Source organism: Phyllostomus hastatus, unplaced genomic scaffold, assembly GCF_019186645.2.
Source record: "Phyllostomus hastatus isolate PE091 unplaced genomic scaffold, TTU_PhHast_1.1 phas_scaffold_501, whole genome shotgun sequence".
In the NCBI taxonomy this organism is placed as follows: Eukaryota; Metazoa; Chordata; class Mammalia; order Chiroptera; family Phyllostomidae; genus Phyllostomus; species Phyllostomus hastatus.
Window position 1 is genome coordinate 24,939,678 of NW_025334033.1, and position 23,402 is coordinate 24,963,079.

The window sequence follows — 23,402 nt, forward strand, 5'->3', positions numbered from 1 at the left end:
ACATTAGTGGCAAATACCTCACATCTACCAGAAGTTAGGACAGCTCTGAAAATTATACTAACTGTACAAATTTTTTTTTGTCCAAGTAATTTTTTCCAATGTACAAGTCCAAACTGAAAAGATAAATAACAGTAATTTTAACTACTATTTTTGCAAACGTAGGTTGCAGATGATTAAAGATAAATCGTAAAGCCCCCATAAACCATAATTTTGTGGCAAATCTCTGTGTGTTGAAAAGAAAACAACAAAAACTATGAAAATATAACATCAGCAATGATTCTGGTCTTTCAGGGCCATTACAGATGAAAACATTATAAAGAAAATGGGGATTAGAAAATTTGCTCTTGAGTTTATATTTGAAAGTGATTTGTTTAATATATAATGCATGACTTATTTGATAAATTTGTCTAAGTTTAAAGCCCCGTCTATTGCTAGCCATGCTTTGTCACCAAATCTTCTGTGTCCCATAGAGTAAATTGTAGAGCAATGGTTCTCAAACTTTTTGGTATCTGGATTCTTTTATGCTCTTAAAAGCCACTAGGAGCTTTTATTGATGTGGGTTAATATACCAATAATTACTGTATAATAAACTAAAACTGAGAATATTTAAAAATCCATACTAATTTAAAAATAATAGTAATATCTCATTAATAGTAACATAAATTACTTTTATGAAAATAACTATATTTTCCATAAAAAGTAAGAAGAATGCCATTACTTTACATTTTTACAAATCTCTGGAATAGACAGGTGGGTTCTCACATCTGTGCTGGCATTCAATCTGTTGTGCTTTTTTGGTTGACGTATATGAAGAAAATCTGGCCTCACGCAGAGATGCAGCTGGAAAGGGAGGACCATTTCAATAGCCTTTCAGATAGTTTTAGATATTCTTTTTGATACTACACCAAAACTCAACAAGTTGCAGAGATTCTTAAAGGTCAGCTAGAATATAAAACCTGACACAGCATCAGTAATTTTTGTACTCTGTGACATCCAAGCACATTTGTGTATTCTGCACCTTGAAGGAATCTTTCACCCATGCATGTTTTTATAATAGCATGCATTGGTCACTTGGAAACTATTAATTAGTTCACTGAGTCACGTCGCTCTTCCAGATGGTAAGTATGTCATTAGCAAATGTGATTATATCAAGTAATCACATTTATTAATATCACCACAGACATCATGAGAAAAGTCTTTAAATCGTAGGAAGCTGTCAAGTTCAAGGAGTTGAATACAAGTACTCCAAAAATTCTATTTGCCTGCAAGCTGGAATTTAATGGGAATAAATACTGCCAACTATTTTTCTTGAAATGACGGGCTTGCTTGGTTCATTTTTGAGAAAATGCATGACATATACCTAAGTCGGAATAACCGCAGTCAGCCATTCTAGTGAGCAAAATGGCATTCCACTCAAAAGCAGCTAGTTCAGCTCTTAACTCCGACCATGGTACAAGTGCTGTTCCCTGGAGACCAACATCCCGCCCTGGTACGAAGCAGAAGTGCTTCAAGTGCTTTATGCGCCTTTCCCATTTTGTCATAAAGAATATTAGAAAAGACTTGCACTCAAGGGTCAAAATTTAATCAACTTAATAATTTTTACTGCTTCATGAAGGACATTCTCAAATGAGCCCGGCGATGTTTTGCTAACAGCAAGTAACAGCAAATGCAGTGACTACCAGCACAAGTGGGTGTCATGGCCTCGTTTCCTGCAACGGTGTCAGGGGTTTCACCCACCAATGCTTGGACTCTTATTCATGCGAATGGTCAGTGCCGTAAAGAAGGCAAATATCTTAGTGTTGTTATGTAAATAGTTTTTATGTCTTGGAACTCCAGAAGGGGTCTTAGGAAGCCCCGGGGTGCCTGGATGGAAGGCGAGGGCCACTGCAGCAGAGGACAGGGGCAGTATAAATCCACTCTCTAATCTGCTCCATGTTTCGGTCCTTGTGGAGTTCACGTAAAGAAGATTTAAAAGGTTTATTTCTGTCTCCACCCTCCTGCCCTCCCTGCTTAAAAAAAAAAAGAATTCCATTGTGGCAATTCAACATAAACTGTGTGCATGGAACAAAGAAATTGCAGTACTCTTGACTTCATCAGCATTTTTCTCCATAACAAAGAAAGCTACTCTAACAAGCGACTGGGAAAACTATTATGAGTTATAGGAAATATGACATGCTTAGTGTCCCCTCTACCCCAACGAACTCCCAACCCTCCCCAAACCTTTCACTTTGGGGGTATTTCAGATGAGTTCTTAGTAGTGTCCTCAGAAATAATTGGGTGTCCTAATTCAGCCACATGCAAATTAATGCTCCCCGAAAGAGGCCCTATTATAATTTCCATTCCTTGATGTCTACATAATCCCCTATAGTTCTTTAACTTCTTGCTTTCTAACTTCTGTTTACCAATGCACTACTTTCGTCAGCTCAGTATAGCATCAATTAGTAACACAGTTGTGTTTATTAGGTCTCCCTAGAGCCTTGAGAAAGCTGCTTTGTATTTATTAATGACTACACAGGACACTACTATTTTTCAATAGCATTTAAAAATGAGTAAATTACTGAAGATGAACTATAAAAGAACTTCAAATTTCAAAGGCAAGCAAAAAAAAGAGCACATTATCTCACACCACCCAGAGTACTTGCATAGTTAATTTTATTTTCTATTTAATATCAAAGTTGGGGGCAGGGGCAGTCAATTCCAGACTCTTCTTCCTGTTCTACTTTTGGCATTTTGAAGCACAGGTCATTTGATTTAGAGAATTGAGGCACAGATTTGGTGATTAATAAAGAGCTGGTTTAACAGGTCTAAATTTCATTATCGCACACCTGTTAAGTAATGCACACCTGAATCAGCAAAAATCCACCCACAAGGTTAATTTTAAAACATCAGAAAAAACAAGCAAGCATGAGAGAGAGAGACAGACAGACAGACAGACATGTGTAAGTCCACAAACTTGGGTCCAGTATTATGTTCTCAAGCATAATTCATGGCAACCAACTTGAACTTGAAATGTACCCAAGATGTACTCTCTTACTCTGTGAATAATCCCCTGTACTATATTAGGTGAAGTGAGAACTGCCCACACTGGTACAGAACTCACTACTTAAGGAAACCAGACAGACCCATTTGTCCTGCGATGACTCTTCCCTACCCAAACATAAAGCGAGGGGAACAATTACAGCAGCACTCGTTTGCCCTTCTTTTGTATTCGTGGTCATTTATGAAATGAAGACACTGATCTACTAAAATCACTTTGCATTCATGAAAGGAACTCTGGGAGCTCCCCCTGAGCATCTGGCAATGAGGCAGAAATATACCTCAGTACACTTCCTTTGTCTTGCGCTCCCTCTTTGATGTGCAAGTCACTGGTGGAGTAAGCTGTGATCGCTTTGATGTTGAACTTCTAGATTTTATTGTTACTAGCATGCCTACAAGGAGAGCTGTCAGTCATTTCTCACATCTGAACAACCATGTTTCTTTACGGCACCTCTTTTACAAGCATCAATCCTTAAATACATGTTTTCACATTCCCGCTGATTACCACACTATCTTTACTGGGAGAGGGCTGTGCTCAAACATAACTACAGCACCCACATTTTCTGTAAACACCCTGAGGTGTCATCAGATGGCTGGTAACCAACCTTCTTCGATGAGAGAAGCCTGGGTGCAAAACATATTTCTAGCAAATGAAAACATTCTAAAAATGCTTAAGCCATCCTAACAGTAAAAATGAGTGGTTTAGTCAATATTTCCCCTAAGCAGCCATTCAAATCACACAGAAACTTCCAAGCCACATTAAAAGGGATTCTAAATGTAACAGCAGCAGGAGGCTTAGAAAGCCTGCCAAAACTCTGAGACATCTTAACTCATCTTCAACAACTTTGTTTCTCTGCAATGGTGGAAACAGAACACTTCTGTTCTGCCCGGTTTTGCTTGTGATAGAAAACTTGGCTTTTGAAATAGATTTCTGCCAAGCTGATTACTTTGTTAAACAGTATCATTTTCAGAAGGTGTTTGCTATTATGGATGGAACTTGAGTTAGAGGAAGGTGGTTTTTCATGATTTTATGTCTAAGGTAAGCATACTGGAGGCACACACAACGTGTGTGCAATTTCTTAAGTATATTCATGCAAGCCGGGCAGTATGCTCATGTTTGAAAACCTCTGTTGAAAAAGACAAGGCTCTAATTTCTTTCACCAGCTCCCATCAGATTTACTTTTCAAACTACTTTATCACTTCTGGAACTGCTGAATATTATCAACCCCCTCTGGGAGATTCCACACAAAGAGGAAATAAAGTTAAGGTGCTTACATCACACCATGCTGGTTTATAATGAACTGTTATCTTTCTAAGTAAATGTTTCAATGAAACTCAAGTTCTTAAGAGATACAGGTCTCAACTGAGGAAGTGCAATGACATTTTTTTTGAGATAGAGCTTAGTTTCGTTATTTTCTTTTTATAAAATGGCAACACAGGAGATATACTGTTTCTGCTTGCTAATACATTCCAAACAATATATTAGGAAAGAGTCGCATTCTCTGGGTTTCTGGCCTGGAACACTTGGTGAGGAATAAAATTACTGTGGTGTACAACTGTTAAGACTATTCAGGTTTTCTGTGTTTAAACAACCTCCCTACCCTCAGCTGCCTGGGTTTTAACTCAACCATCAAAATTGGACAGAAGGCTTTGGGCTAGAATTTGATCAATAAGGTATGACTGTAATTTACAAGAGCCAAGTCTAGGCATACTTTTATTATTGTTATTATTATTATTAATGAAATCTTGCTTGCTCTTTAACTTCTTTAAATGGTTGGCAAAAAGTAATCATTTCTTTTTACCTTACATTTTCACCTCCAAAAGGAACTGATGAGTGGATGGAAACACCTATAGCAATTAGGGGTGGAGCCGGGGCATAAGGAGACCAGAGGCCTTCCTTTGCTTCTTCCAAGTCTTGAACAAGAAACCAGGCCATCTTCCTGTTCTAACAGAAACATTTCCACAGAAGGAGGGAGCTGGAAAAGATCTCGATGGCTATCATGTCCAACCCTCTAATTTGACAAATGGGGAAACAGAACAACTGAGATAACCTGACAATGACGGGGTAGCAGACATACGGGGGTTTCCGCCATCCAGGGCTGTCTCCCTGTGCTGGGGACCATGACTCATGTGTAAAGTGAGGGTGTTGGACTTCAGGGGTTTCTCAACCAGAATCGTCTGGGTAGCTTAAAAAAATTACCAATGCTTGAGCCCTACCTCAGACCATTAATCAGAGCCTCTAGGAAGACAGCCTGGCCTTGCGTATTTTTCAAAAGCTCTCTAGACATCTAATGTACAGACAAGGTTGAGAACTAAGAGAACAAATGTCCTCTAAGTTCCCTCCTGGGACTATTGCCTAACGTTTACCATCGGCTGGAAAAAATTTCTTGGGTTCTGTTCCCCAGTGTCCATCCATGAGGCCATAAGCCTTTCTAAGTAAGCCATTACACTGTTTTTATCCGTTGGCCTAGCTGTTGTCACTTTCGGCATTTATCTAGTTCAGTAATTTTCAACTGGTGTGCTGCAAGACTTTTTAAAACATGCAATACCTGACTACTTAGTCAGGGGCACTGCCTCTCTTCCCTTAGACTGTCAAAAAACTGACAAGACCCACACAACAAAGCTGTCCAGTGTGAGTGAATCAAAATTATACCTATTTTTTGTCAGATCAGCAAAAAATATATTTTTTTGGTGTGCCGCAGAATTTTTGTCAGTAGTTTAGGTGTGCTATGAGATGAAAAAGGTTGAAAATCGCTGCTCTAGTTCATTTATGTGTTTACTTAGGTGTGGTCTCCCTTCTCACACCAGAGCGTACACTCATGCACAAAGACCAGATACTCAGTCCGCCGCTGTGTTCTGCCGCCCCAGCCCTGCAGCATCACCCTGCCACAGCAACGGGACATCGCACACTGTTTCCAAAGACAGAGGGGTCTGGAGTTGCCCTCCTCCACATAAACCAGAGCTGTTCCCCTTTTCCTCTTTCATCAGACTAGCATCTAAGCTGCAGGAAGGCTGTGTTGGGCTTGCCTTGTTCAGATTTGCCACCTTCAGTGTGTGGACATGCGCAGATATACAACATGTGCTCAGGGCCTGAGAAATGCCATCTTATAAAGTAGAGAGCCTGCAGGGCACTGAAACCTTTACTTTGTTGCTGAAAAAGCAACAAAAAAAGATATCACTGTTTCCACTGGAGTTGGCCTTGATGCCTGTGGCATAATCCCCAGCCTGCCTCCCCACTTAGTGGTCACAGTGGTGGCAAAACCCAGCCCGAGCTCACTGAGGGCTGGAAGGCCGGAGCTCCCTGGAAGGATTTATGCAGAAAAGGAACCCAGTAATTGGAAATTGCTACAGGCACCCCCAGTTCCAAAGCACCCCCAGTTCTAAAGCATCCTCTCCTGTTTGGACCATCTGGGTGACAGATTTTAAGTCTGTCCACTTCCTTCTACTCACTGGTTGACAGCAAGGCTGAAACAGGCAGGAGAATATCTATCTCAAGTGTGATAGTAACATGCAAATAATGGCACCTCTTCCCACTCTGAAAGAGATTTAAGTGGACTAAAAGGAAGCTTATGTTTGCCCTAATACCTTTCTGAATTTCAGTGTTCCCACTAGTAAGAGGAGAGGGTTAGACCAGACAGGTTCCCAAACCTGTCTGATGTTCAGTCAGCTGAGGAGCTTTTACAAATTCAAATTCCTTGTCCTTACCCCAAACCATTGCAAGCAGGGTCCGTACAGGTGATGGAAAAACAGGCATTTATCTTTAAAATCCTTCCCCGTTGCCCGTGAAGATCAATGACATTTGGACACGGCCTGAGGACTGGAGGGCGCCAGTGCCCATGTAGCTCTGACTGGCAAGGACAAGGTTTCACAGAGGGAGCACTGAGGAGCACCCAAACTGGAAACACTGGAGACGCTTTTCAAATTCCCGGCTTCCTGGGTCAGGAAGACCAGATGACAGAGGAGACAGAAATATCAGGCTCTCTCTGGGTGGGGCTCAGGAACCTGCCTTTGGAACTCTCTGGGTTGTGGGGAATACTGTTCACTTTCAGAACCACCGCTTTTGGCAGGATTTCAGAGCCTACCTATGGCTTATTTGGAAGGAAATCAAATCATGTTCACACATTACTACAAGAATTGGCTTTGCCCAATCACGTTACCATTTCATTGTGTGTCACAAGCTCTCCCCTGTTTTAAATGGCATGTGGCTCATAGAAACTACAAACCTAAACCTATAAGCCCAATGGTCTTAAAGCAGCCTTCTCTGGTTAAGCATGGCTGCCAATTTCTCAGCGCATTTTTTAAATGCTGACTCATGGTTTACAAGACACGATTAGAAGGAAGTTGTCTCAACTATTATAAAAGCACACAAGTGGCACTTGAGTAACCTAGCACACAGTAGGCACTTAATAAGTATCCGCTCAAACAAATTTATTTATTTATACCCAGTGTGCTACAGAAGATTTGACATGAGAGGAAACAAATAAAAGAAGAAAAAAAACCCAACAACTGAAAAATGAAAATAACATTCTGCGAAGAAGAGAATATTTCTCATGCAATGAAAGAATCACACTTTGGGGTGGCACGGTTTGAAAAACAGTTTGCTTCAAGAACTGACCCGAAACTTAACCACAAGTCTTCACTTCTGAACCACTACCTTATTTCTACGATGGAAAGGTTTAAACAGCAGGTTTTCCTTACTTTCCCCCCACCCTTACTTGTTTTTCACATAAAGAAGTAATTTCATCCTTTCAGTAAGAACAAGAGATTGCGGTCAGCCTTTAAGGTCCTGGTGATCGCCGGTCATTACTGTCACCCTGGTTACTCTCGCTCAACTCAGAAGGCTTGACTTCTTGGGCAATATAAAATTCACGCAAACTTGCTATCTCATTCCTCTGTGTAGCATCAGGACAAGGCATATTTAAGGAAATGGGAAGATCGACACTTATCTCTTTGATTCCAACACACAAATCAGGTAGTTTTATGGCTGTTTCACACCATCAAAATGTCAGCCCACGATTCACTTGTATTATCTACTTATCCTAAAAAATGACACGAACAGATGCTTCTCAGTACGCTGTGCAGTGTTTTAAAGCATAAACTGTGACGTTCTACAAGCCTATGTAACGTGCATGCTATGGCTTTGGCAAACTACACACTTAAATGAACCAAATGATCTAACCATAAGTTTTCAGAAACCAAGGGGTTAATAGTTTTCCATCTATGTTTAAAATTGTTTTGCTGCCAAAAATAGCTACACTAGTTTACTTCTTTCTAAATGTTTATCCTTTTTGAAGAAAAATGCTTTAGATTTAAAAAGGGAAAATGCTGTATTTCTCTGATCAAAATGACTGACAGTCTCTTTTAAAAGATATTGGAGGGTAGTGGAATTGCATGGAAGTTGAAACTCTAAAAAAACAAAAACAAAAAGGATTACCATAAAGGTCAAAATAATTGTTTACTTGCAAACCAAATCTTACTGAAATTTTTAAATTGAATATGGAGCCAAATTTTATCAATCAGCTGTAATCTATCTGAAGACTTTAAAAAAATTCCCTTCCTTCCAAGCAAACTTTTAAAATTCATGATCTCCCTCAGTTCCATTTCTAACAACCACGCAAAACACAAACACTTCTCAATCCGATGCATAATTCCCCAAAGCAACTGAGAAAATAATTTCAACCTTTGACCTCTCCTGCAGCCTGATGGGAAATTCACTGGCACCATTACCACCGCGTCCAGCTTTCCCTGCAGAAGCAACCACTAGAGGGCAGACTCATCTCAGATCTGACAGTGCTTTGGAGAAAAACACCTCGTAAGTGCTCCTAATGTTCCTTTAATTATTTTTGTAATATTTTTATTTCCCTAAATATTTGGTAATCAACTTCAGTTTATCTAACAGCATTTCCTAAGTCGGCCCAAGGTTCACTTTCACAAATTACAATATCACAAAGGCTGAGACGGTCTGTAGATACAACCTAGCTTCTGTATCTTAACATTTTAGAACAAAGTTTTAAAAACTTTACTCTTTACTCCGTGGTGGGTTGAGGGCTGAGTCAGTCATTCCACAGCTAGTCCTTGGGTTCCACTTTTGGCATGAAGATGTTGAACGGTTCTAGACAAACTGAAGTGCATTTGAGGAAGAAACTGCCCGAGACTGTGGGATGGCTGGCCGTCGGAGCTGTGGAGTGCACAGGAGCGGCACAGACTAGGGGTTAGAGGGGCCTGTGTGCTGTGCTTCATCCTTAGCCTTCAAATTACTGACAGTCTTTCATATGAATGATGGATTGACTGTATTCTACACGGGCCCCAAAGAAAGATCAGAATTAAGAGATTAAAAGTACAAAAGAGCCCTGGCCGGGTGGCGCAGATGGTTGAGCCATTGTACCAATGTCCCAGGCCTGCGGGTTCCATTCCTGGTCAGGGCACATAGGAGACTCAGCCAATGAATGCATAGGTAGGCGGAACAAGGAATCGATTTCTCTGTCTGTCTGTCTCTCCCCCTTCCTCTCTCTCTTTCTCTGAAATCAATAAATTTTAAAAATAAATTAAAAGCACAAAGTAGAGATTTATAGTTGATATAAGAATTTTCTCATTCAACATAGAATGAGCTACTTCTAACAATAGTGAGCTTCCATCATAGGAGGTGTTCCCGCACAACCAGACAATCTGTTGGCAGAAATCCTGTGGAGAGAAACCAAATGCCAATAGCACATGCATCTGAATGACTTTTAAGGTTTCTTCTCTCCCCTAGACTCTATGAAATGATGCTTATTTGCTTTCAGACAAACACACCTCAAACCAGTTGCCGGACAGGTAAACACCTATCAAGTGAGAAATGAGCTTTTGCAGATCTACTTGGAAATTCTACCTCCTCATGTGATTTCCTAAAAGACAACAGATTTCTCCAGAGTACGTCCACAGCTTTGCCCCTTAGCTGTGCCATGCAAACAACCAGGACAGTACTCGCAAGCCCAAGGACACCAGAGCTTTCTACTGCATAAAGGAATATTCACATTAGAAGATGCATTTGCAAATGCTCCTGTGCCTACAGGTGAGTGGAATATACAGATGAATCTCTCAGTTCTATCACAGTGAAGACAGGTTACACAGGTTAGTTGCACTTCACAGTATTCTGTCTTTTTTAGCAAAGTACAGAAATGCTTACATTTTACCCAGATCCTCTCATAACAAGCAGGCTTAATGAAAATCATGGATGAAGGGAGCTAATGATAAGCAAATAAGAATAACTCCATTTGTACCAAATTGATTTTATTAAATAGTAATTTAAGGATATTAGGCTCAGCAAAGCATTACATAATTGAATCTATTTTTTTTCCCTTATAAATGCCAGAGTTATAATTTCCCCTAACTAGAGACAAAGTTATATCCAGGACATTTTCACAGCTTCCTCCAGGGGAGGCAGCATGAAGATAATGGAAATTAGGGCTCTAGTCCTTACTTCCCCATATGATGAGCGCACCAGCCCATGGACTCTGTGAGCCTCAGTTTCTTCAGCTAAAACGCCTGACCTTCCAAGGAGACGTAAAAGAGATAAGCATGTTGGTAAACTTCGTAAAGTGCAAAACAAACATAGATTAACATCACCCCTCTATTTATTTATGAAATGCCTAGTCAACTTCAGAGATCATGAAATGTAAAGCAAAAACATAAAATTGCTGGCAAGCCTAGAGAATGGGTTTGACATTACTTTTTATACAGAGCAAAGATTTATCATATTACTTCCTTGCAACGTGATGAGGCTAACAAATGTCAAAGCCAGAATAAAAGATTTCAACTGTTTTCTTGCATGTTGACCTTTGGCTAGTATACACTATTATCTGTCTATGTAGACCTCTGTGTCTGCACAGAGCACTCTGACAATGTACAAAAAAACCATGTTCCATCTTATCACACACAACACTGACAGATACCCAAGAAGTTCTGACTCCGAGTCTCTAGGTCCAGGACTCAGGCACTGTTATGGAAGGGAGGTACTTTCTGTGGAAGAGCCGGGGGTGGAGGGGAGAGAGAACTTGTGAATCATTTCTCAAAAAGTCTTTGAAATAGTATCAAATGTCTGTTCACACCTGTGTTGTCACCAGTGGCTGTCTCCTTATTATTGTTGTTTAAGTAGAGAAACATTAACACGGTGAAGCCACTCTGAACAATTAATTGTGGTTTTTAAAATTAGTAAATGTGAAATAGATAGGTTAAGCCAGCCTGATTTCTTATTAATAAACACTGAATATTTAGAATGTGGAAAACATTTCTATGACAAAGTATTCTTAGAAGATTCATTCAGTATAATGGCTTTTACGGATCACTAAAGCACTATAAGAGAATTTTAAGAAAACTGAACCCCAACTCCGCCTCTGCAGATCTCTCTGCCTGTCTATCTGCCCACCTGCCTACCCATCCACCCGCCCATCCAGCCATTTTTTCTCCCACTAAACGGTCATTTGCAAATACTGTTTTCTTAGGTGGCCCAGAGCAGATTGCAAAGTGGCTGAGTGCTACTGCAGGTGCTTTGCCCACTTTCTGATCACATCTATTTCATTGTGGTTCACTCGGTTGGGAGGGACATGCGGGAGAAAAAGGAGTCTAGTGAGAACTATTAATATATTTACTAACATTATCTACTAGGCTTTGAAAAACCCTAAAATTTGTATCACATAAACACGTATATACCGAAAAGACTATTTCTGTTTAGATATTGAATTATTTTGTAATTGGGCAGCATTGAAGCAGTCACATGGTTTTCAAATCAAATAGAACTCAAAGTGGTTTACTTGCGTATGATGTTGCTTTGCATTTCAAGTAATGTGATTGAAATATATAAAATCAAGAGGCTGCTCCTGAAAACGGTGCTTTTAAAATATTCTCTACTTCACAGAGAATCCGAGCTCTCCTCTCTTCCCGTGGAAAAATGGATTCAGAGATCCTCTTTGTCTTTAAAAGAGCTGACCTCTCTTGGCATGCTAAGCGCTCTGCTCAGTGGAGCAGCCATTTGGGTTTCCTCTTTTCAAGATGATCAGGCCATCATCACCTTCCTTCTCTCAACCCTACTCATCAAAGGTCACAAAAATGGGACAAAAATCCTAGCGCAGGGATACCACTGACATGGTGCTTAAAAGAAAACCAGGGAAAAAATCCAGACCTCAGTTGGTACAAAGAAAAGCCAAATTATTCAAAACTATAAAATCAAGTTATTGGAGTTGGAGACATTGCCAATCACCAACGTCCACAATATTTTCAAAGTAGCAAGGTGCCTTACATTTGCACATGAATTGTGTTGGAGAGGAATCTATGAAGGGACAGAAATTTCCTTTAAGCCTCCTCTTCATTCTGAAAACTCCATTTGCATGAACGTAGGCTGAGGACTCAGAAGCAGCAAAGGGATACACAATCTGCTGAAACCGAGGAAGCGCTGGCTGCCGCCTGACGCTGCCGGTGCAGGGTTGTGACGGGCGGGCGGAGCGAGTGCTGCCCTGACGCACATGTCGGCGCTGGCCAGCTCCATCTGCCCACGAAGCAGTCCCGACGGCACTGGAACTTTGTTACTAATTACACAAAAACAGAACTGAAGGGGAAGACTAGAGTTGCTCGAATGAAGATTTATTACTTCTAAGCATGAAACCACTTTAAGCCTAAACTTACTTGACAACTAGTGCAGAGGAAGGATTTTCTTCTTTGGTGAGTTCAAAAGGCCTGATTTAATGATGTTTAAAAAACAACAGTAAATCAGCCAACAAAGAGAACGTTTCTCTTTTATGGTTGCTTGTTCTCGACTCCCCCGTCCCGTGGCAGACACATACCCAAAGCTATATTGTAAAGAGAGTTTCTGTTTTGCATGAAAAAATCTAATTATATAAACTCTCTTACATATGGAACCTATTTAACTATTAATACTGAGAGGCACTAGGGAAGTATTTAATATGATTCTGGGCCAGGTTTCCCCCCCTCCCCCGACCCTTCAATCTGATACGGAAACATTTACTGCATTCCTCATGTTCCCACAAACTATTTCTCTTTAGTTTAAATTTGCACCCAGGCAAGATAATCCCATTAAAACACAGGATGTTATGATATTGGGAATAAAGTATCCTAATTATCAAGATGCACTGTAATTCTCTCTCTCTGTCTCTCTCTCTCTGGTGTATTGAAAACTGCCTTGCCAGTACTTCTGAACTACTCTTCTCGAAGCACAATACTACGAATCCATTATCTTATGGCAGCCAGAGGTCACTCCAAGACAAATGTGTGGGCTAGAGCTTTGGGGGGATGAGGGTGGCAGTGTAATTCTCATGATATTGTTAGTGAGGGATAGTATAAAAGTTCACTTTGTACCAGAAGTACAAAAGCAAAAAACCCTATATGCTTGGATACATCAAAATTAAAATATTAAAACATATTTTATTGTTTGGTTACTGTTCATTAGAGGAACCAGTCCTAGCTTCTCATCCTTGTCCCAATCAACACAAATTATACTAAATGAAATGGACAAGGACTGGCTTTGGCACCTCCCAACTAGCAAAATCTATTTTATAACTTAAAGGGAAAAAATGAAAAAAATGTCTGAATTACAAAGGATATGAGTCATTTTATTCTTAACAGATTAATGAAACATAGAAAATAGAATTTAAAAATTGGGGGGGAGGAGAAGAGGAGGATAGGTTTCTTTTACATGAAAGTCGGTAGAAAATCTTCACATTTTTTCTTTCCAAAATGATTTTACATGTTTAAGAACGTGAATCACAGGGAGTTTTCCACTACTTTATCAGTTGCATATTCTAAAAATTATTATATCCTATTTCCCGCAAACCACAGAAAAAAAAAAGGACAAAATTTGCTGTGGGCACGTTGTAGAGAGAATTTCATCTCAAGCAGCTCCTCGCAGCGTCCAGTACCTTGCGTCCTGTTAATAATTAATAAAAGAAACGCCACCCAATCTCGAGTGAGAAAGGCAAAGCTCGATGATCCGAAAGCAAACCCAGCGCAGATATCGAACCAGTGCCTTCCTCCTGGATTGCAACAAAACCTCAACCTAGCAAACATTTAACAAGCGGCACCCGCATGGATGGCGGAACCCGCAGGGCAGTTTGGATCTGCAAAAATGCAGCGCATTACAGGAGCTCTGTCCGCGGCAAACAGATGGGAATCTAAATCCCCATTCCCAGCGGCCGGGTCTGCGAAGCCGCTCGGGCAGATTATCTAACCCCAGGAACCTGCTGTTGCAAGAGCGCGCTGCGAGCGTGCTGAGCGGACTGTCTCTGGGGGTGTTTTCAACAGTCCTAAGAGCGTGTCTCTCTTGCTCAGCAGCACAGGCGACTTCCTGCACACCTCCAAACTTTGGTTGCCCATTAGAAACTTCCTTGACTTGCCATTGTTTCTTTCCTCCTCACCTGCGAGGGCCTCGAGATAGTCCTGTCCTCAACCAAAGCCCCCTGCCATGCCGTCACTAGTCTGAACACGGAATCCGGATCAGGGCGAAGGCCGGGTGGACAGGCTTGGCCGCGACTCACCCGCGCTGGTCGGCCCTCACTGCCATCTAACCTCCACCACTGCCCGCAAATCACACAACCCAAAGTATCAACTGGGGGGGTGCGCTGCGGCTGCGGGCTGCCGCCAAGGGAGTCTTAACACGCTCTAGAAGCCCGTCTCACTTGGGCCCGGGCACTTTCGGAAGTGGCCCGGCAGAACGCAGCGCGGACCTGCCGCACTTCCCCGGCGGGCGGCCGCTCCCGACTGCTGGGCCGCCAAGGGGGGAGGGCGCAAGGCCTGGGGCGCTGACCAGTCCCCAGGGACTACATCGTGTCCACAAACACGCACGGCCCAGCCTGGCCACAGAGCCTTCCTTCTCCACGTAGGCCGGAGATGTCTCGGGTGTGGGCCTCGGGGACTGGCCGCAGGCGACCCCGGCTTTCTGCGAGCTCCCCAGGCCCTCCCCTCCCTTCCAGAAGCGCAGCGACGGCCGGCAAAGTTTCTTCCGGGAGCCCCGCCAGGTGCTAGGCGGACCCGAGCAACTGACAGGAGCCGGACTAGGCGGAAGAGGGGGTTCCAGCTCATGCGCCTTTGCCCCCAACAGGAGACAAGCAGAGCCCACTGCCAAGCTCAAGTGGCGCCGCTGCGCGGGCCCCGAAGGCCCCGGCGGGGCTCCGGCGGCTAGCCCCGGGCAGTACGTGCGCTCGGGCAGGCGCGCCCACCCCTCCCCCTGCGCGCCCGCCTCCCAGCCTCCAGGAACAGACAGCCCACCCGGCCCCGGCGGGGCGCCCGGGCTCACCTTTCATCGCTGCGATCACAAAATACATCATTTAAGCCGCGGTGCGGAGAGTGCAGGGAGAGCGGATGGTCCGATCCCGGAGCCCCCTCTGCCGCCGCCGCGCCGCCACCGCCCGAGCCACAGCAGCAGCTGCCGCAGCTGCCCGCCCGCCGAGAGCCATCCCGAGCCATAAGAGGCTCCATGTGACCGGCTGACATCACGGCCGCCGCTCTGTTTACACCGCGCCCCTCCGCTTCCTCCCCGGGCGGGAGGAGGGAGGCGGGAGGCAGGCGCACCCCGCGCCGCGCCCGCCCCGCCCCCGCGGCCAGGTGAGCCGAGGCTGTTGGGCGGCTCAGCTCTGCCCGCCTTGCCCTCCCGTGCCCTGGGCCCGAGCCCGGGACCCCGGCCTTCTCGCCTACGTGTGGACCTGGGGCCGCCCGGCGCTTTCTGCATGCGTAGCTCCGCGGAACTCGCGCCTGACCACTTTCTTCCCTCAGCCCTAGGAGCAAGAGGCACGCAACGCAATGCCACTTTCCCGCTCCCTTCTCGGAGTCCTCCGAGGTGTTAAATAATCCGGCTAGTTGGCATAAAAGACGGATTTGGTCTCGGGGGTGGGGTGGGCTTAGCCAGACTCATTACGCATTTTCCAGGGTGCCCCAACTCTACTCCGAAGGTAGAGCCCCTCCGGATCCACGGAGAACGCAGCCCCCCAATCACCTGGAGCAGTGAGCTAAGCGCCTCCTAAAGTCTTTCCTGAGAGAATCAGGCTGGGCAGGGGGAACACATATTGGTAACTCACGTCACACCAACAACTAAGGTCCTGAGCTACAAATGCTTCTCTTCCTACATACCCTCTCCCTTCTTTTCCTTCCCCCAGCACCCAAGCACTGACACCTGGAAGAAAAGCTCCAGGAGACCCCCCAGTTTGGGCCGCTAAATTTCCAGGCTCTTCCAAATCTTGGGTTCCATCTCAGAGAACCCACTCACAAGTAGAAAAGGCTCTAGCACAGGGGTGAAAAAGACTTCTAAAGGTCAGCGTTGTGAATTTTAACTTGTAACCAGTTCCCTCCAAACTTTGAAGCTTAATCTTTTTTTACTGGCTTTACGGAAACTTAAATAATGACATTATTATCAGATGAATCTCGGTATCATGAATTTCAGGTGTTAGTTATCCAGAGTCCGCATCATTTAAAATTACATCAGGCGTATCTGTAGTATTGAGCATAACAGAAAAAAAATGATCAAAAGCCAAGTTTGCATACCTACTATTGTCCCTTCAATTCTGCTTTATTTTTCTGATGGTCTGTTTCCATTTACAACTTAAAATATTAGACAGTTATTCCTTGTTGCACTTATGGTGATTAAAGAAGCAGAGTGCTAGAATTTTTTCCATATAACTGAGTTGTCCTTGTCCCATGAGCTGGGCCGTCATTTAAAACACACGTCAACAATCAGCACTGTAGGAAGCTAGGATCATACACTGCCCACCCGACTCCCTGTCAAGGCAAAATATACACAAGCTTCTGATTTAGAAGGTCAAAAAATTTCATTGTACCTTAAATCAAGCCATAGCTTTATAAAAGTTTGATTTCAGCTAAAGTCAACCTAATGGAGTTTTTTCTTTAGAATTTTTTCCAAATAAAACCACAAAAACAAGAAAAGAAGTCATAAAAGTATGAAGCCAAGACCTACCCATGTTAACTCAGCTGTCCAGCCATAGCGAAGTGGGCTAGAGTTTCAAATGAATTAACCATACCCTCTGTGATGTTTACAATTATGAAATTAAATCACACCATGTTCCCATGATGCAACTGCATCTCTCAATTAGGCAACACCCCTCAGTTACCCTGACACCATCATTCACATTTGGTTCTCAATTTTCTTTGTGCTAAGGACTAACGAGGAAGGCTAATGTCAAGCTATCTTGTAAGTAGATTCTGGGTACCATTTTTCTTTCCTTTATACAGTTAAAGGATGGGAAACCATCAGAGACTGTACGCTCATAGGCATGTTCTTCCAGAACATGAGTCCAGATATACAATCCTGAAAATTCATGTTGCTTTCAAACAGTATCCTGCTTTAGAAAATAATGCTTTGAAAACAACCAAATCCATTAGCTGTAGCCTGCCTGTCAGACATAGGACTCCAAGGCAAATAGTCTTACATTACTAGTAATTGGCATTTATTTCCAGACAATTTCAAATGGAATCGGGAATCGGGAATGACATGCAACATGGCATGTATTCCTGCTGTTCCATGCAGCAGAGTCATTTGTCCTGTAGGTGTTCCCAATGAAAGTAGAATCTCATAATACTTATTTGAAATATTTACACATTTATTCAACAGACGTTTTCAGAATAATGTAATACTAACCTTGCCCTTTAGAAATGTATTTCATTATCATTCTACAACTAATGAGCAACAGAATTGCAGATATTAAATCTTAATCTTCTTGTGTGGCTAGATGCTATTTGTAAAAGTGGCTCTATGAAATGCCTTCAGCTTTTAACCCAGACTATGTTACTGTATTTTTATATGAACACAGAGCTCTTAGGAAACTTTGAAAGTTTAAAAAAAAAATTCTTGAAATACAAATTTTCTATGGAATTGTAAGTCCTCAACCAAAAAAATCAGTCAGGAATGAAAAGGTCCACATCTTCCTTTAATACTACCAGATTGGAGCCATAAATGTTGCACATTTCAGTGGAGACTTTTACCAACTACATATTAAAATGTGTGACTAATTACTTGGATTATATTAAACAACTGCTTATTGAATACCTACCATGGGGGAAACAACATTAAGCAATATAGCCTTTCCATTAAAAATTATTTTACTGAGTGTTCCAAAAAAAAATAGACTATTGCTTACAAGACGATAATTAGATAGGATGGGAATTCTTTACCATGGATGGGATTACGTTGTACATTAATTCTCCACTCAAATGTTTCTGTTGGTTAATCTCAGAAAAAGAAGGCACACGTGTTGTTCATCTCAGTCCTGGAGAGGCGGCGACAGCCCCACATGGTGTCCCTATGTACTAGGTTTCACACTGGATCTGTCACTTAGCAGGGAAGTGGAGAGACACTTCTGATGCCAGGTTGTTTCCAAATGCCTATGAGAAAAGCCTGCTGTATTTCTGCAGGATTCCAAACTGGAATATAATCGGTAAATTGGTGTCAATCTTTGCATTTCCAGAGGTTAAATAAAGAAGTGATACTGGATTTTTATGAGAGTGTATTTGTTGTTCTTACAAAGGGAGTCTGATCTCATGATATACCACCTAGAATCACAAACACAGTGCTACTGGGAGAGTGGCAAACCAATGGGTTGACAAATTTATCACGAGTCAGCAAGTAGCTTCTGATACAAAGATGATTTCAAAGTTTGCTGATGCACATGAGAGAGAGCATTTTGGCTCTGTGGTTCTGTCTCACCCAGGCCCTGATTCTCTCCCCAGTGTGTGGCAGCTTGCTAATTCAATTAATTTCTTTCTAGCTGAACAAGAAAGAGATCAGTGAAAGGTTAATGTGGTCCTAGGCAGTTTGATGCAGCTGCATCCGGAGCCACCACTGCACTGTGATCTGTAGGAGTTGAGCTGTTCTGGCCAAAACAGAGCCAGGGGACCAGGTCTTCTATGGACCGAACAGGGTCAGACCCAGGGAGTTCTAAGCAGCATTTCTTGAGAAACTTCAGAGAATGCACAAACCTACAACAGATCATAGCCCTGCTTAATTTTTAGTTTGGAAGGAGCCAGTGTCTCATAAAGGATTATTTATAAATGGAATAGTATAGGTGGGTCCCAGACACTAACAGTGATAGAGGGGCCCCCATATTTATAAATGTTAAGGGGATGGGATGAAGTGCCTAACATAGCTTATCTGTCTTATTCAAGCTTTTAAATGAAATACAGTTGTAGATTTAAATGCACATACAGGTATGCATGTAAATGCATAGTCAATGGAATACAATGAAATAAACTATTTTGGTGGTGAGAGACATCGTTAATTTTGCACACATATACGCACATCAACAGTTCCAGCCACATTCACTGAATTCCTATTGTGTGCCTGGCGGTGTACTGGAGAATCAAACAAGGACAAGACAATAGACCTGATCTTAAGAAGCTTGCTAATCAGCTGACCTTGGCTCTGAAAGCCCCATAGAAAAGTCAGTTCCCTGAGTCAGTCTGAACATTCCTAAGGAAGGCAGTGCCTGGTTGCCCATTGAAAAAGACATTTGCACAGCACTTTGTCCCTCACAGTTGATAGATGGCTGCAAATCATTAGTGTGGCTTTTAGTGTAATGGGATGTTAAAGGTAAAAGATTTGGCTGAACTGAGAGAATTGTGAAGGGATTCTGAGATATCGGAACCACATGTCTCATGCATCTATTAGGAAATTCAAGAACTTGCAGATGTTTTGTAACCATCACAATGAGGGACAGGGTAAAGTTCACAGGCATACAGACCTGAGCAACCTCCACAGAATAGGTGGGTAGCAGGTGCCTCACTACACACACACCTGCCCAGGCAGCAAGGAAGGAAATGCATGTCAGGGGCCAGAGGGACTTCCAGCCCTTGTGTTCCTATGGGGTGTTCTCACCTCACCCCTACCTCTGGCCCTGCAACAGGCCGTTGAGGAAATAATGAGGTTTTAGTTCAAGGGTTTTGAGAAATAGAAGTGAACTTACAACCTGGAGATCTGGGTTCAAGTTTCACACTTGCCACTAGCTTTCTATATCACCCTGGGCAAGTCACGGCACCTCTCAGGATATCAGGCCCCTTTCTTGTGAGTGACGGAATGGGAAGAGGCCTCGAAGGTCTCCTGCAACTCAAACATCCAATAACTATTTTGCAGATCACGTCCCACCCACTTCTCAGGAATATCTACATCCCTTTGTCTCTGCTGTTCCATGTTCACTTCTCCAACCAGCCTTCTTCCTTTCACTGAACTCCATGGTATAGTAGGATGATCCTTGGCATTAGACAAAGCTGGGCTCAAAACCAACCTTCATCCCACTCACTAGCTGGGTGATCCTGAGCAAGCCTTTGTTTTCTCATATGTGCAATAAGGATATTAGAGCCCAGTAGGGCCACTGGGAGGGATAAATTAAACAATTTAAAAGTGGGACAGAGTGACTCTTTCTCAGTAGGGCTTACAAGTGGGAATACTATCAACACCCCCACCAGCAGCCCCTACATTGTTGCGCATACAGACAATAGTTTGTGCCTGGCATAAATTATTAACCTTAATAAAGATGTGTTGAAATGACTATTAGTATGCACTTTTGCTAAGCTTTCTGCAGTTTTGAAATGTGTGTGTATAAAACAAACATTTATTAAGTACCTGCTAGATATTGGGAGTACAAAGATGAATAAAAATTAAATTACCCCATAGCTGAAGGGTACTCATGATCTCACTTTTTTATGTCTAATTTCTTATAAGAGTCAGAGTACAAGGTTTTTTCTATATCTTATTTCCTGTAAGAGTGTAAGCTCCCATCCAATAAACATTGATAAACACCTGTGTGTTACACTGTGCTAGAACATGCAGAGGGAAGGGGAAAAAAAAGATTACAAAGGCAGACCTACCCTCAAGGAGCTTGAAATCTAGTAGGAAAATGAATGCAACATTTACAATGTGAGGCAGAAGGTGTGACACCTTCTCTACGCGTTCCAGAAATAAGGTTCTATGTAAGCCAAAAGTAAAGAGGTTACTTGCAGGGTTAATCTTAAACTTTTCGAGATAAAAAACTTCATGGAGGAGGTGCTCCTTGAAGAAGACCTTGAAGGACAAATCAAATCTTAGTGGACAGAACAAGGAGTAATAGGCATCTTAGGAAAAGGGCAGAAAACAGGTGAAAGTACAGAGATATAACACGTTTTTTATTTAAGGAAGAACTAGTAGTGAAGGTTTACAGTAACAGAAACATAACCCTACAGACAAGGAGGAAAGAAAGCTCATAATGTAAGTTGTAGCTATTTCTCCTGTGTTCTCTCAAAGTGCCTAGTACAGAGCTTTGCAAACTACACACATTTAGAAAATGAGTTTTGAAAAATAACTGAGCAGAAGAAGGGAATTGTGCTTTAGAAAATAAATCTCTTTTTGGCTTGCCTATTTTATTGCTTTATTGTAAGGATTAATAGTTAGTCTGATAGTCATAAAGGTAAATTACACTTAATAAAACACATAGAGCAAAAGAGTTCCACATCACAGCATGCTGAGGAAGAATAAAACTGGATATGCGTGTTCCTTCATCAGAGCAAAAAGCTAAGCAGAGCATTTTAGGATGAACAAGATAAATTGAATGTTATTTGATTTTGTATCTCATCCATTTCAATTCTGAAAATTATCTGAGACAGTTCCATTAATATAGATGCTTTGTATATAGGCCGTATCTTATTTTAAAAACAACGATCTTAAAAATATATTTTCAAATAATGGGGAAAAGATAAGCAGTTACAGATGGTTCCCCCCTCTTTGTCATGCATGATTAAGGACCGCAGAGCAGCGTGGGCTTCGCTTGGAAATCCGAGTCTCTCGGCCAGGAGCCTTCCGGGAGCAGAGGCTGGCACTATTTTGCTTTCTCAGAGCAAATATGTTCCTGTTCAGTCAAGCAAAGTAATCAATTATTCTGCATTATGAAATACTCATTTTATAACTATTGACATTTCAGACAGTTGTGCCCCATGTCAATAGCGGTTCTGATGCTCACATCTAAGCCTCAGCTGATGACACGGGATTCGCTGGGCGGACAGCACCTGAGCAGAAGTCTGCCCTCAGCTCTCTGAAGCACACGTATTATTTTTGTCCATGCCTGCACTGGGGAAATACGCTGTGGATACTGAAACAAGAATAGACTTGGGTATTTTTTTTCTGTTTTAATAAAAAATGTTTAAATTCGTCTAAATAGGTTAGACTCACATTTTTCAAAAAAAGAATCAATACATTTCTCTTGACTTAAAAACAATTCCTACATTTTGTAAGATGAAATTAGATTATATTAGGCATTCCACTCAGAGACTCTAAAATTTACATTAGATTTTTGAGTACCCAGTTAAACCTTGTGTTCCCCAAAGACAATTTTCCAAAATCAAAATGGTATCTCAATAATTATACATCACTGCTGCTGTGGCTGATTTTACCTCTCCTATTGTTAAACAATTACTTGCATTGGGGTGGCAGGCGCTTCTTTTATGGTCTTTGTAACATTTAATCACCCCAAACTCTCTTTTTTCAGATGAGGAAACTCAGGCACAGAGATATGAACTACCTTGCCCAAGAACACAAGGCTAGTGAGTGGGGAAACCATAATAACAACCTGTCAGCTGGTTCCAGGATGTGCACCCTTAACCATGATGCTGCCACTGTCAAAATGTTAGTTGTTTTTCCTTACACTGAGCACTACTTGGTAGTTTGAAAGTGGCAAAGCTGACTTCTTCAGGAATCAAAAATTACTACTGTAGTCAATTTTAGGCATGTGTGCAAGAAATTCTTTTATCACTTGCTCCTGTAATTGAGCAGGGTTAGCAAGTGTTATTATGAATTATTGCACAATGTAGTAAATTATTTAATTACTTACTAATGAAGAAACATACTGTACACAGTTGTAATTATCCTTTTTGAAAACAGTGTTGCCATTTGTACATTTAAGAAACACTTGCTACACATTCAATTAACCCTTGAGGGGAATTCTTTACTATTTTGGAATTAATTGAACAGTGGTAAATATTGTCAATGGCATGTTCGAGAGGACTGAAAGGAAACTAAGTACTATGAAAGCCAATGCTGCCTTTCTAAAAGACTCCAAGCAAAATAACGTATCGGTTAAAAACACACAAAAGTAATAATTTCATAGTCCAAGCTATTAGAAAAAGAATCTCTCTTCTTTTTCTATTCTATAAAGAATAGAGTAAATAGAGCTATTTACTGCTCTTACTTTTAAAAATTGTATACCTGCTGCTGTTTTGGTAAAGTTTTTCAACATGTCATATACTATAGTATTTCCTTCACCTATTTTAATCATCCAACAAATGGCTTTGATAGTATAATAATCTTAAGCACTAAGTATAGTTTTCAATGCACTTAAAAAAATAGTTGCCCA

At 41.9% G+C, this 23,402-nt stretch overlaps 1 protein-coding gene across 1 annotated transcript in view; it reads right to left on the reverse strand.

The window, feature by feature from the left end:
* RORA (RAR related orphan receptor A) overlaps positions 1-15,490 on the reverse strand; it is a 93,061-nt gene extending 77,571 nt beyond the window's left edge. The window contains exon 1 of the mRNA XM_045823611.1: positions 15,317-15,490. Coding sequence (XP_045679567.1) covers positions 15,317-15,347 — 31 coding nt within the window. The 5' untranslated portion in view covers positions 15,348-15,490. The remainder of the gene's footprint in view (positions 1-15,316) is intronic.
* Between the last annotated feature and the right edge of the window lie 7,912 nt (positions 15,491-23,402).